The sequence below is a fragment of the Trichoplusia ni genome, chromosome 28, assembly GCF_003590095.1.
Source record: "Trichoplusia ni isolate ovarian cell line Hi5 chromosome 28, tn1, whole genome shotgun sequence".
In the NCBI taxonomy this organism is placed as follows: Eukaryota; Metazoa; Arthropoda; class Insecta; order Lepidoptera; family Noctuidae; genus Trichoplusia; species Trichoplusia ni.
Genome location: NC_039505.1, coordinates 116,841 through 132,120, shown reverse-complemented (window position 1 = coordinate 132,120; position 15,280 = coordinate 116,841). Strand labels below are relative to the sequence as shown.

Below are 15,280 nucleotides of genomic sequence, written 5' to 3'. Positions count from 1 at the left end.
CTGGGTATAATGCAGCAACTATACTCCATAGAAAACAACAATCATCTTCATTTTTTATATTAATACAACTTCTAGAATGTTTAATAGCTGGTGGTAGATCTATATAAGATTCACCCCTCATAGGTGAATACTTATTTATATTAATTTCGAGATGACTCATAGAAACAAACATCCAACCAGATTGACAGTGTTGGAACTCTGTTAATTTCTCGTTCAATGCATTCATTATTTTAGTTAATAATTCATTCAAATCAGTGTTTTTATAAATAATATTGTATTTGGTATTAAATGACTTTAGTTGCTTTTCTTCTAAAGTTGGTAGCATAAAATAGGCTAACAATTCGAAATTAACTTTTATGCAATTGTGTTTATTTAGTGATGTAGTAATCAATTCTGCTATATTGGTTTGGTGATCACTCAGGAATGCCTTTAGACCAAGGTACTCGTCTTCCTGAGTGACATTCAATCTGTATGTCATTATTCTGTTATTGAATGCTGTCGCAATAATATGAATATTTGCGAACTTGGTATTCAATAAACAGTTTGCTTTGTGTATATAAGTTCTCATATGATAGGAATACTGATTTTCTGGAATTAATATTTTACACTTGTCACAGTTTATTTTTCTGGATCTTAACTTATTAGTGAGGTGTGTAGAAGCTGTGAAACAAAGAAAAAATACAATGATAATGATTATAAAATATAATGAAATAACCAAAAATACATTGAATTACCCTAGGAATTAAAGCTAATACAGGGATTATAATGTATATAGAGATATAACTATGCATCGTGTAATATAAAAAAATGTGTACAGGAAAAATGAATTGATTAAGTTTCGTAGGATCGTAAGTATAACAGCGGACAATTTTTAAAATCTTTTTGGGTCGCTAAGACGAACTCTTTTATATGGTGCCAAGACTCCTTATCTTCATCCAATTTCGTTTTTATACTAGTAATAGCATACCGCCATCTATTCATCGGCATTATTTTTTTTATTTCTTCAACATCATAGATTTTTACCTCGACGTACTCGTAATATTTTCCTTCTTTCGTCTCACTAATTTGGAGAGAATAGCCCTTCGCCTGCCTTTTCGTAAAATAAGAATGTATAGGTGGGACATTTACCGTTTTGGTGGAGCTCTTAACACATTCATTTTTGTCACTGTCTTCGTCGCCGAATAATTCATTGGCCGTAACACGTGCTGGAGGAGAAATCGGGGGGATAGTCGGTTTGGACTTTTTCGAACTAGATCCTTCACCCTTCTTGTCGAATCGGTCTCTCTTCATTTTCTTGTCCTCCGACTTCCTCTTCGGCTTCACCTCCACTTCAGACTCGTCGCTGGAGAGGAAGAGATCGTTGGCGAGTAGCTTCGACCTGTGAACGAATATTGCAATATGTCATTAGTGCACTGTAATCAATAATTTTATTTTTTACTTATGTATAGGTGTTTATGTTGATTAGGTTTCGTAGTATCTCTTAATATTTCTATGTATAAATCTAATATTGAACATTATAAAAATCGATGAAGTACGAATACAACCCTTGGTATACAGACACATTGTCCTAACATCAAACTAGAATACTCTATATATGCTACAGAGATAAGAAACAATGATCAGATTAACTTTATGTCACAGTTAGACTTGAAACGTTACGAGAATGGAACCCTCGACTATCCAATCTTTCATTAGCAGTCATAATGATCATTGTGCTATAGTTGAAATAAGTTAAAATTATTATGTAACTGGTACTTAGTTTACATTTTTTTTTCAACAGAAAATAGCTTATTTTATCTGTGCAGGAATCGAACCTACATCACAGAAAAGCATCACAATATTGACGGTCAACATTCGAATACTTGAATATATCAATTAATACATTGCTCTGACTATTTAATAGTTAGATATGATTATGAATAGATACTTACATTCTTGAAAGGCGCTTAGACAGGTAGCTTGATTAGGAGCTCGGAGCGTTGATCCCTTGTGGAGAGGATTCGTTCAGAGAGGAATTGTACCGGACATTAATTTGCAACACGTTTTATAGGCCTAAAATCACGTCATTCAATCCAAATTTGTAAAACTGCATACTTGCAAAATTGACAATTGCATACACGAGCGTACAAATCGTAGCGGTTAAGGTTTTAAGCTCACAGTGTTACTATATAAGATAGCTTTTACCCATGTCTTGGCCCACGTTATAGTTTTAAATTATCCCACGGGAACTTAATACTGAGATAAAAAGTCCTATGTCATATTCCAGGTTATGATCTATCTGTGTACCAAGTTTCATCGAAATCGGTTAAGTAGTTTTAGAGTTTATTCGTTACAAACATACATAAATACAAATCTCTCCTCTATATAATATCAGTGTAGATTATTATATGTATAGATAATGTAATAAAAATAGATACTTAATTAAATAAACAATATGAATTTAATATTTAGAAAAAGTTTGAAGATTGTTGTTTTTGCTGAATGTTTTCGATGCCGGGCGACGGTACAAACGCTGCGGTTTGCACGCTCGCGTGCAACTTCTAGACACCTAGAGGAATGAAGATATGACTAGTCAGAATCTCATATTCCGGTATGTAAGAATAAACTTGTATTTATCTTATAACTAGCTGTGTCCCGCGGTTTCACCCGCATCCCGGGGGAACTACTTCCTGTACCCGGATTAAAAGTAGCCTGTGTGTTAATCCAACTTATCCTTTATGTGTGTGCCAAATTTCATTAAAATCCGTTCAGCCGTTTGGGCGTGAAGAGGTAACAAACAAACATACAAACTTTCACATTTATAATATTAGTAGGATTTTTTTCGCAATTACTATGATAACTTCAATCTAATTTTAGTTTTTATGAATATAGAAGAAGTTGAACAATTATATGAAAACGTAAAACGTGTCGATGCTCACTAATTGTAGGTAGGTACCTACTAATAATCAGATCGATTAAGTAAATCTTGTGTTTTATTCCAGCATAGAGGTCATCTAAGCTATTTAAAAAATAAATCAATGACAAAAAACGATTTATTTTTAATCTTTATAATAATAGCAGGTAAAAAAAGGCTTAATAGTTGTATGTCGATATTGATAAATTGTTATGATCCGTCTCCTTAAAAAGAATTCAGCTACGTTGCAAGTTCGCTAACGCTGATATACTATTAACATACCATGATTTTGCTTGTCAAATCATCAGAATAAAATGTATGAAAATGATTACTGACGTTTGACGTCTATTGACTGACGTTTGACGTCTATATCGGTGAAGATCTATTGTTGTACTTTTAGTTATAAATAATTCGTAAACACCAGTATCTGCCGGAAAAAATATTTTATTGTGTTCGTAGTGAGAAATACAGTGACTTACATTGAATATATTAACAATAACAGTGTCTAAGTAATACAATTAAACAAAATAGTACTCTCAGTGACTCAGCGTAATTACTGGTTACCCTCAATTTTTCATAAAGTGAATGAACTATTAACGCTTGTTTGTGCTCCTACTGATATTCTCGCAATCATCAGTTGACAGGCCCACATTGACTTATGACACATTGGTGACAGCGGAGGGATATTCTCGACGTTATCTGTCAAAGTCTGATATCGAGTCAGCCGCGCCATCTAGCGACCTAACGCTGAAACACATAAATTTTTAACTACAATTTTTACCTCTGCTTACCATTATGCCAGGTGTCAAGTGTGGAGGTTGCGGTCGCTTTACATCGACGCTAGAGAGCGCTAAGTGCGGTAAATGCCATGCGCAATATCACCGAGTTTGCGTGGGCGTTGCTCCCAAAGCAGTTGTTACCGCAAGCTGGCGCTGCCCAGAATGCAAAAAACACCTAGCCAGGGACAACAGGGCTGAAACCCCTGTAAGAGGTGTTGCGGGAAGTCCACTTACTGTAAGCCCTGTAGGGCAAACCAGTGAGGAGACTAGCACGCCCAACACCACGTCTAGCCGCTCCGATCTTGCTTCTATTTTCAACGAGCAACAATCGCCATCTCCTACTCCTTCTATGCCATTAGATAAGGTTTCTGTCGACGACATCACGGCACGGGAGATGTCCCTAATTGCTGGCTCCAACATGAGCCTTCTCTTCGAGGAACTGAGGGCGATGCGTGCGGAAATCCAGGAGTTTCGCAAGGATATGGAGGTTGAAATGATGGAGATAAAAACCTCTATGCGCAACTGTAACGCGCGCATTGATGGCCTAGAAGCCAGAATCAGCGCGTTAGAGCAGAAGGCTTCTTCGGGTGGCTCATCGTCCGACGGGATCGTGGATGAGTTACGGCGGGAGTTAAATGACAGGGATCAGGAGCTTTTAGCGAATGATCTCGAGATATCCAACATACCGGAGGCAGCGGCTGACAACCCAACACACATCGCCGCGATCATAGGACTCAAGTTGGGGGTGAGTTTGGATGAACGCGATATTGTTAGCGCGGAACGGGTCGGCGGGAAGCAGCTCAACGCTACCAACTCTGCGGGTCCAACAGAAGCTCGGCCGCGCCCCATTGTTGTGCGCCTGGCGCGCCGCGACCTGCGCGACCAGCTGCTGGCGAGCGCGCGCGTGCGCCGTGGAGCGACGACGGCCGACTTGGATTTGCCCGGTCCGCCCCAGCGCTTCTTCCTAAATGAGCGCCTCACCAAAACAAATCGCAGGTTGTTTCGGAAGGCGCGAGATGCAGCTAGCCTCTTCAGCTGGAGATTTGTGTGGACCAAGCGGGGCCGCATCCTTGCTAGGAAGAGTCCAGGTGATACCACGCAGAGAATCCGCACTGACGAGGACATTTCGAGGATATTCGGACCTATTAATGAAACAATGTGATATCTCATTACTTTTATATTTGTTATTTTTTAAGTCTGCATTTTGTATTGCTAAATCGGAAAATATGCGTTCTGACAACAGTTTGTTTAGGGCGTCTGGTAACACTCAACTGACACTATTGTGCTTACTACTTCTACATAATAATACACTATATAAACTTTCCATCATAACTTTTTCCTTCCTTGATATTGCACAAAAAATATATACAAACAAGCCAACTATCACTACTTTACTATATTACAATCACAGTACATTTTTACACAAACAATTATATACACGGCATAAAACATTACACATACTACACAAATATTTACTTTACTATATACAAATAAGCCAATTATTACTACTCTATCATATTATTTTCACAGTACATTTACACAATCAATTATATACACGGCATATGACAATATACATACTCCACAAATATTTACTATACTATATACAGCACAAATGACTCCAAGTAAATGTGTTAAGTTAGGTCTACTGAATGCAGGCTCTCTAGGAACTAACCAGGATGAGTTTTTGATAGCAATAGCCAATTACTCAGTGGATTTAATGGCCATCAACGAGACTTGGTTGCGTAAGGGTGAAGAGGACCGCGCGCCTAGTGTGCCTGGGTACAAGCTCAAGCATATTCCGCGACCTACATCTGTGCGTGGGGGGCGTGGCGGGGGGGTCGCATTTTATATTAAGGATGGAATTAAAGCGCGTGTCAGAGCACATCCTGTACAACCCAATGTAGAACAGCTCTGGTTATCTCTCAACGTGAACAGGAATAAAATACTTATTGGCACTGCCTATCGTCCGCCCTGGTTGGACTTGGGGTCTTTCCTGGAGGGATTAACTTCTAGCATTGCTGGGTTGGCTCCCTATGATAATTTAATACTTATGGGGGATTTTAATGTTAATATGTTAGATGGCAACAGCAAGAAAACAAACGAGCTGGTGGATTTTTTTAGGTACCTTAATTTAACACAACTAGTCCAAACACCCACACACTTCGTAGGTAACAGTAGCTCGCTTATTGACTTAGTCTGCACTGATGCAGCGATTCGAAACGTCCAAGTGAATTGCATTAGGGAGCTCAGCCATCACGCGTTCATTACTTGTGAGACAGTTTTTAAAAAACCGAAGCCTAAACCAATTCATGTAGTTTTTCGTCCGCTTCGAGATATACTAGAAGACTACTTTCATAGGGATCTAAATTCCATTCCTTGGTCGCGTATTAGTGACATGATGGATGTCAACGCCATGGTGCAAACATTTAACTCTGCAATGATCCATCTGTTTGACCTCCACGCTCCCATCAAAACGAAGACTTTTAAAACCCGTCCCACTCCGTGGATAACTGACAATATCAGGCTTATTTCTAAACTAAGAGACGAGGCTAGGGATAGGTTTCACAAATCGAAATTGCCAGAACATAAAAAATATTACCTTGATTTAAAACATCAAGCAATTACGGCATTGGCTAGTGAGAAGAAAGCATACTTTGCTAACCTGACGAAATCAATGCAGCGTTTCTAGATGTGCCGGGTAATTGTCAACACAGCGACTCACAGCTGTCTTATTTTCAATCACACAGGTTTAGTGACGCTTCCTTTACACTCACAGCGACCAAGGCCGAAGCAGTCCTCAAAATAATTAAAAGTCTAAAATCGAATGCACAGGGTATCGATGGCATTAGCCTCGAAATGTTATGCCTCACACTACCAACCACTTTGCAAATGATCACAGACATTATTAACCGGTCCATAAGCACGCATACTTTCCCTGAACTCTGGCGTTGTGCTATCGTGCGGCCTATACCTAAAACCAATAACCCAATTAATACTAAGGATCTAAGACCAATCAGTATTCTGCCCTGCCTATCTAAGATCTTGGAGCGAGTAGTCTACTCTCAGGTTGTCGAATATCTTGAGGCCAATAACATTCTTCCTGACCTGCAATCGGGGTTCAGACAGGGTAGGGGTACTGCGACGGCTCTGGCCGACGTGGTGGGTAATATACTAGAGGCACGCGATAGAGGGGTGGGTACAATTCTGGTTTTGCTAGACTTTTCCCGCGCTTTTGATGCAATTAATACCACTCTTCTGCTGTCTAAGTTATCTTTTTATGGCTTTGATAGTGACACTGTGGAGTGGTTTAAAAGCTATCTTTCTGGTCGATCACAACTTGTAGAGCTGCACAGGGATAACGGGTCAACCTTGGCATCCCCCCCTCTCCATGTGTCTAGGGGCGTGCCTCAGGGATCGATTTTCGGGCCCCTGTTGTTCATCTTATATAGTGCGGACATCACTAAATCATTTTTTAACTGTCGTTACCATATGTACGCCGACGATATTCAACTGTACCTATCGCTCAAGGCTGATGAAGCATCTTCGGCGGTGCAAAAAAATTAATGACGACCTGTACAGGGTGGTTGAATGGTCAGAGGCGAACTCTTTGGTTCTTAACCCCCTTAAATCCAAATTTATGGTTCTGGGTTCTAGGAATCAAGTACGAGCAATAGTGGCAGCCAATATTGAAATAGTAATCATGGGAGAGAAAATTGAGAGAGTGGAGCAAACATGCAATCTAGGGTTAGTCATGGATCCAAGAGCTACGATTTGAGGACCATGTTACCAATGTTCTCCAGAATTGTTTTTATAGGTTGAAGGTCTTATATAGAATACGGAAATATCTGACAGTCCCATTGCGCAAACAGCTTGTTGATGGTCTTATTCTATCCAAATTAAACTAATGCGATACAGTGTATGGACCATGCCTTCTATCAAAAACGGAGCGTGTCATCCAACGTATTCAAAATGCCTGTGTTCGTTTTTGCGTTAATATTCCTCGTAGAAGTCATGTTACTCCATATATTAATGAACTTAAATTACTCAAGATGGCCGCCAGAAGGAAGCTTCATTTAGCCAATTTGCTGTTTGGCACAGTTCGGTTACAAAACCCAGAATATCTTTTTAAAAAGTTAACCTGGAAAGATGTTAACTCAAAGCATGATCTTCGCTCCATGGTGTGCCCGTTGCTGGTACCAATGCACAGAACTACAGCATTCAGAGGGTGTTTTAAGTTCGCAGCCACGCGCTGTTGGAATGATCTCCCACCACCATTGCGATGCCTGAAAACAAAACAATCATTCAAATGTCGACTTAAAAACATACTACTATCACAGCAAATTACACATCATCTTTAACAATGCTGTTTGTTATCTACCTCTGGGTCATGGCATACTGGTAATGGTTTGGAGATCTCCCGTGGCGCTGGTTGTTCTCAACCTCTCTGCTGGGCATTGGAACTGCTGCTGTCTGTATCATGACTCTTCCTCTGTTGCCACATCGTTCTGCAACTGCTATTTACTATTATTTATTTACTTCTTTAAATTGAATATAAAATTAAATGTAATACTTCCTTGTACGTAATACTTCCTTGCACTAATTGAATATTATTATGAAATTGTTATTGTTATTGTCAGTACCAATATTTTAATTTGTTAGGGTGTAGTTTTAATTGAATTTAAGCGCTTTATGTTTATATATTTAATTCATTGAATATCAGATTGTGTATTATGCCTTAGGATTTAATTTATAACTTTAAACTTACCACTTTATTTACAGTCACCAACATATGCACTTGTTCGGTCCTACATCGATCCCACACTGCCTTATACATATATCCACTTAAAACAAATCCACCTAATAACGCACCACATAAACACATACACTATCAAAGCTTTTTTATGGTATAATAAACGCTAATCCACATTACACAATAATTTATAATAACAAGCGCCGCCATCTTACTCATTTGATTGCATCACTAGACCATAAATTAAATTTGGCATGACAACTCATGTTATGACAGATAAGTGGTACAGATTAAAAAAAAAAAATGATAATTTAGTAAATATTTTGGATTTAGAATGTCACCACTGTTTATTTTTTTTTTTTTTTTTTTACACTACAAACATTTTAATTTTATAATTAGTGTGTATATAATTATATTCCAGCTTTTTCTTATTTTTATTAATTAGTGATGTCACCGTTAGCCGGCTATAGCCGTTATACGTCAGCATCGGCTGGTGCTGAAAATCAGCGCTGGGGCTCTGACTTGTGTAGGGTCTCAGCATTATGCTGAGCATCGGCCGTTTTGTGTTAATATGACGTATATTTTCCCCCTTTTATTTTCTATTTTAATTTATTTGTTTTTGTGTGTATGCGTCACTTTTTTAGCACAAATAAATATATTTTCTTTCTTCTTCTTCTTTCTTGTAGGTAGGCAGCAAGGCTGTCTATGTTCCAGATGGGTGGTTTCGATTTTACTGGTTTCTCTAACGCTATGGACTTCAGAACTTGTTTTACTTTTTTTCGGGTAGGTGCAAATAAAGTAGACACATGTTCGTTAAAGTTTTAAATTAGTTTAATTAATTAATTCAGAAATAATATTTATAAAGACTATATACAATTTGCTAGAAGATTACAACTAATCGTATACTGTGTGGACAATAACACACCTATGTTGTGAACTGAGTAAATTGCACTTACTTGCCGGTGACCTCTAACCTACAAACTTCAATTCACTTCAACATCAATCCCAATCCCTAATTGTCAGTAAAATGACCACTATTGCTGACATTGCGGAGACCCAGCGCTTGGCACTCACATCCCTCCGCCAGCGTATGGCAGACTTTGAAGCTCATCTGAAAGCATCACCCCCTGGAGCTAACTTAAGTGACCTCTACAAAGACTTCACTAGTTTCAAGGATCATGTGTGGAGCGTCTTCAGTGTCCTTCAGCAGCAACTAATGGAGGTCAGCAAGGGCATTGACTCAATCGAAATGCGGCACAGGAAGAAGTTTCTCTTGCTTGGTGGTGTCCCTGAGAAGCCAGACGGGCAGGTGACAGATACAGTGCTATCAATCATGCAATGCAACCTGGGCCTGGTGGATCTCCAATCCTCCTCCCTTACCGTTTGTCACAGACTCGGTGCAGCTTCTGAGGGTCGGCCTCGGCCTATATTGTTCCGGTTTTCTGATCCTGCGGTGAAAACTGAGATTTGGAAGTCCAAAACCAAGCTGAAGGGCTCATCTTTTGTGCTGTCGGAGTTCCTCACTCGTCAGAGACAAGTGGCTTTTACAACGGCCCGTAAGCTGTACCCCTAGCACGAACATCTTGCGAAAAAGTATTCGTATCGTTAACGTGAGCGTTTTGTATGGAAACATAAACAGCGCCTCTAGTGTGCGTAATATGAACTAAATTTGTGAGCACGAACATAAGTCAAGTAAGTTTCGTATCGTATTCGTAACGTAACTATCGTAACCTTGAGTCGTTTGTATGGAGATAGGAAGCACGAAGGTATAAATTGACGTATCGTATCGTGATTGTCGAAGGCTGGCTTGCGAGTTTTACGAAAGTTTATACACTTTAAATTTGACAGTGACAAAACTTTCGTCAGAGTTTCTTGGAAGATTTAAATAGTAATTAAGTGATTGTGTGACCGAATTTTGCTGAAAAATGCTTAGATTAACAAGAAGCACCCATCGACGTAGCACGTTGTACCATTATCTTGCGGCGCGATTGATTGTTGAAAGTGGAAATGTACGAAGAGAAACTAGGTGAGTCATCTACTACAATACTTTATGTAGATAAATAGAAAATAAGTTGGTTTATTAATGTACTATTGTAATTTCAGAGAAATCTCGAGGAGAGCTCTCCTCAGAAAAAATATAGCCAATATTAACGTGCAATATCTAAGCGATACAGAATTTAGAAATAGATTTCGTCTCAGTAAGGAAGCATTTTTGCATTTATGTCGCGAATTAAGGGTCAAATCTAGTCTATGACCAAGTAAAAGGATCAGCCTGGAACATAAAGTAAGTGTAGTAAATACTTGAATTTACCCAAAATTTTAACCAATAGGTACATTTTTATGGGCGCTCTACAAATTTAATGGATATAATATTTTTTAAACACATATTCATTTATTATTTGTATTTCTAGGTACTGTGTGCTTTATCATTTTATGCTACAGGCTCCTACCAAAGAATAGTAGGAATGGCTAAATGTTTAGGGCAAACCACAGTTAGTAAATATGTGAGACAGGTTACTGACGCCCTTGTAACCCCCTCAATATTAAATTACTTTATAAAATTTCCTGCGACCCTAGAGCAGCGTAATATTATAAAAAACAAGTAAGTAGTAATCAAATTATAATAACTAAGTTTGCACAAATTGAGTGGACTGTATTGAATAGCGAAATTAAATAATAGATTAAATTACAAAAAATCCTTTATTTACAGATTTTATACAAAATTTGGCATCCCTGGAGTAATAGGATGCATAGATGGGTCTCATTTTCATATATTCACTCCAAAAAGAGACATTGAGCATTTATTTTATTGCAGAAAGCATTTCTACTCACTGAATGTGCAAATGGTGAGATATTAAATTTTAATATACCTCACTCAGCACCGATGGCCTAACATTAATTAATTACAATAATTATGTTGTACAGTTGCATCTTCATCCACATTTTTACATTTCAGATATGTGACAGTGAATGCCGAATTATTAGTGTTAATGCAAAATATGGAGGTGCTACCCACGACGCATTTATTTGGGAAAATAGTCAAGCCAATAGATATATCCAGGACATAAATAAAAATAATGAACAAGTTTGGTTTTTAGGTAGGTAAAAATGTATTAACCAATTAGAAAAAGATATGTTGCAAAATACTTAGGGCAGCAGGCAAGTTCCAGTAATTAAAATTTATAGATTTTTTAATAACTTATTCTTTAAATAAAAAAAATTCCAGGTGATTCTGGATATCCACAGAGGCCTTGGATGATGACACCAATCCCAGATGCTGCTGAAGGTACGCCAGAGGCAAAATATAATACCATCCATGGGAAAGCCAGAGTTGTAATAGAAAATACATTTGGTAGACTTAAAAATAGGTGGAGATGCCTTTGTAAGGACCGGACATTACACTACACCCCCGAAAGATGTGCAACTATAATTATGGCATGTAGCGTTCTACACAACTTAGCGATAGATTTTATGGTGCCCGATCCTGAAGAAGATGTCATAGATTCTTTAGAATTAGGAATATCAGCAGTTTCTTCAGAAGAACCTCTTCGCGATCATGGTTCTAGAGATGATTTGATTCGCGGTAGAACACTAAGACAAATATTAGTGGATAGAATCATAGACTACACATTGTTAATAATTAATTTAATGTTCCATTTTTTTTCTAGGTTTTGTGTTACCATGTGTCATAAGAGAATAATTGTATGAGAACTCTGTCTGTATTTTTTTTCTTTATTTGTAATTTTAAACTCATTGCACAGAGTGTTAAGTCTTAGCTAATTGTTTTTTATTTGTATTTTCGTGTTGTTACTTTTAAGCTCTATATTGTATTTTATAGAACGGTGTCGTCGCTAAGAGACTGTACATGTGCTGTTATTTTAATTTGAATTTTTGACGGTCATAAAGAGCTGTTTTGCAGCCAAGTTTTAGTAAATGGTTTTTGAATGTAGAAATGGTTTTTCTTTTGTGATAAATTAAAATTTCCAGATACTATTCCACTATTTAATAAAAAGTATTTCTCTATGAAATATAATTAAAAGATCTTAAAATAATATATTGTCTAAGTTATTTATTAAGCTAATCTTTATCTACATACACAAATAAAACTTAATAACAATAAACAAACAAAACAATAAGCCTAACCAAATAACTTACTATTAGTTGCATATTTGGCGAAACAAATAATGTCCGATTTTATACACTTTTATTCGCCAAATATGCATCCAATACTTCAAAGCTTCTTTAAAAAAATCCAGCCATTTAGCTTGCAACTGCAGCTCTACATCACGCTGTCTAATCCTCTCTCTTTCTAATTCTTCCGCAACTCGATCACGCTCTCTTTCATACTGCCTTGCGGACCCCTCACACTCCTTAAATACTTTTAAAATTTCATCGTCGGCTTTCTTCTTTTTCTTCGGCGGCTTCCAATGTGTGTCCATTGAAGCTATTGAAGGTGGTAGTGGATGCGCGGGAGGTGGAGGTGGAGCGATTGAGCGTTGGCTACTTGTTCCCGGAGTATTCCAAGCATCTGGCAAAATGATGGGCATTTAGGTAGTTATCTCGACTTAATGTGTTAGTTTTTAGTTTTAATGATTGAATTATAATTCATTTAGTACTAGTTATTTCAAACACAAAAGGTAATCTAAAGTATTTAAATTAAAAATATACCAACCGTCAGCAACGGGTGTTAGTTTTATAGGTATGTCATCAACAATAACTTCACTTATTGTTTTTGTTTCTTGTAGATGAGTACCTGTCAAGCTCTCTTCCTCCTCAACATCAACCTAATTTTCATAAAAAAATACATTAGGGAACACACATCATATGTTTCAAAGCAGTGCTAACTACTACTTATGTTTATTTTTTTATCAAAAGTCTGCTCTTGAGGATAATCAATAATGCAGATAACATCAAACTTCAAGAGACTAACAAGCATCATAATTCAAATAAATAATGTGGTAAAAACAAAAGCATGAGATTAAGTCATGCACCACTGCAAAAGAATTTTAAGTGTAACTATACTAACAAAAAAGAGCTTAAGTGGTGACCCTTTTTTGTTATTCTGGGGATTTATAAAGAGGTAGGTCCTTCTCATAGAGAAAACTTTTGACCACATTCAGTCCCGTTTAGGAATATCATATTCACATAATTCTTCAATGGTTACCAAGCTTATTGTATTTCTATGAAAATATACTATATGTCCAGTCATGAGCAATATGATGAGTACACAATCCAAAAGTTGAACACTTGACTTATATCAGTCTGAGGTAAAAACTATAATTTTAGTAACTATTTAAATAAACATAATTATCTTTGCTTATGACTGTATAATTATGTGCATCAAAAATTGAAAAAACTCATTTTAAATGTTACAAAGAAAAATTCTTAATCACACCTGTATGAAGCCAGCTTCTTGTATGGGCATTCCAGTAGCAGCCTGCACCCCAATTATATTCATAACCCTGGTTTCTAAGTCGGTTAATGTTAATTGAAGCGCAGGCCCACCACCTGTACCATGAGCTGACCTATTTATTTTGGCCCACTTTCGTTTCACGTTGTTTTTGAAATCACTCCAAACCTTAATATGAATAAAAAACACCACACCAATAATAGAGAAGGATGCCCAACGCCAACATAAAATGCATGCAATGAATTTCTACTTGTGAGATGAAACTATAACCATGGATAAAGATTTGAGACATACCTTTCGCCACTTTTCCTCTGTTCTAGAGTCGCCTGTGCCATCACTATTGAGCATATCCGAAAGCTCCTTCCATTTTAGCTGTACATAGTGTCTACCACGAGGGCCTCCGCTGGGTTTAGACAAGTCTCCATGCCTATAATAATTTAAATAATTTTAGAATTAAACGACTGTCTCCCATTCTATCTGGTATACACTTAATTTTAGACCTACATAAATATCATAAATTAAATACATACCCCATGGAAGTTTATTTCAATTTGATTCAAATTTGTAAAGAACTATCAATTTAGCTTACCATTTTTTATGACCCAATTGTATAAATACACTACCTTTTGATTCATAATAATATGTATATTTAAATTTTCCATTAAAATATCATTTATCAACTGGTATGTTTACAATAACATATTAAATGAAATTTACTTACTTTTCCATGAATTCCACCATAATTGTGTATTGTGGGTGGCTGGTTCTCATTTTCTAAACTTCAGTGGTTTTGTAACTGCGATTGTAAATCCCGTTAACACTTTTAGATGTAAAGTAATACGAGTTCTTCACTTCACTTCAAAACAAAGTTGTCCTTGAATGAGCTTCGCGGCACAAAATGTCATGTCGTTCGTTTAGGAACACAGTTTCAAAATAAACCAAGTTTCAGTATTATATTAATTAAATACACCATTTATTTTAAATTAATATTAACTTTTATTATGGTTCGTTGTAAAGCATTAATATTTAAATGGTTTTAAAGTTTTAAAGGCAGTGAAATCACTACGAACAAAATACGTTATAGTTTTTGAACGAAACGTTCAATCAATTTTACGATCCTTCGTTCAATGTTGTCCCTCCTTACTTACGTTAGTATGACGTCACTATCGAAATCGTATCGAGGTCTCGATACGATTACGATAGTGCTTCGTGCTTCCTACTTTAGTTGTATTCCGTTATCGTATCGTCAACTCGATACGTTAACGATACGAAACTTACAAATGTTCGTGCTAGGGGTACTGTTCGGCGTAACCAATGTTTGGACGTTGGACGGCACTATACACATCAAGCTCCCGATGTTAACCGTCGCCGTGAGTTTAGTCACGAAGAGGTGATGGTGTTGTGTAGGGAGCATGGCAAGTCACTTCAAACTGAGGCTCCGTCTGCAC

At 37.2% G+C, this 15,280-nt stretch overlaps 4 protein-coding genes across 4 annotated transcripts; 2 read left to right on the top strand and 2 right to left on the bottom strand.

Annotated features, from left to right (window-relative positions):
* Positions 1 to 686: 686 nt before the first annotated feature.
* On the bottom strand, positions 687 to 2,366 carry LOC113506099. Its single transcript, XM_026888958.1, has 2 exons — positions 1,932 to 2,366; positions 687 to 1,378 (listed from the first exon to the last, which is right to left on the bottom strand). Coding segments are annotated over exons 1-2 (549 nt in total). The 5' UTR covers positions 1,934 to 2,366; the 3' UTR covers positions 687 to 831.
* Positions 2,367 to 3,688: 1,322 nt separating this feature from the next.
* LOC113505984 lies at positions 3,689 to 4,834 on the top strand. The gene has a single exon (XM_026888849.1). The coding sequence runs from the start codon at positions 3,689 to 3,691 to the stop codon at positions 4,832 to 4,834; it is 1,146 nt and encodes a 381-aa protein (XP_026744650.1).
* Positions 4,835 to 9,974: 5,140 nt separating this feature from the next.
* On the top strand, positions 9,975 to 12,130 carry LOC113505983 (putative nuclease HARBI1). Its single transcript, XM_026888848.1, has 5 exons — positions 9,975 to 10,706; positions 10,834 to 11,024; positions 11,133 to 11,268; positions 11,379 to 11,520; positions 11,649 to 12,130. Exons 2-5 carry the CDS (start codon positions 10,888 to 10,890, stop codon positions 12,128 to 12,130), a joined length of 897 nt encoding a protein of 298 aa, XP_026744649.1. The 5' UTR covers positions 9,975 to 10,706; positions 10,834 to 10,887.
* Positions 12,131 to 13,041: 911 nt separating this feature from the next.
* On the bottom strand, positions 13,042 to 14,779 carry LOC113505982. The gene is made up of 3 exons (XM_026888847.1): positions 14,554 to 14,779; positions 14,127 to 14,259; positions 13,042 to 13,206 (listed from the first exon to the last, which is right to left on the bottom strand). The coding sequence occupies exons 1-3, from the start codon at positions 14,601 to 14,603 to the stop codon at positions 13,042 to 13,044; spliced, it is 348 nt and encodes a 115-aa protein (XP_026744648.1). The 5' UTR covers positions 14,604 to 14,779.
* Between the last annotated feature and the right edge of the window lie 501 nt (positions 14,780 to 15,280).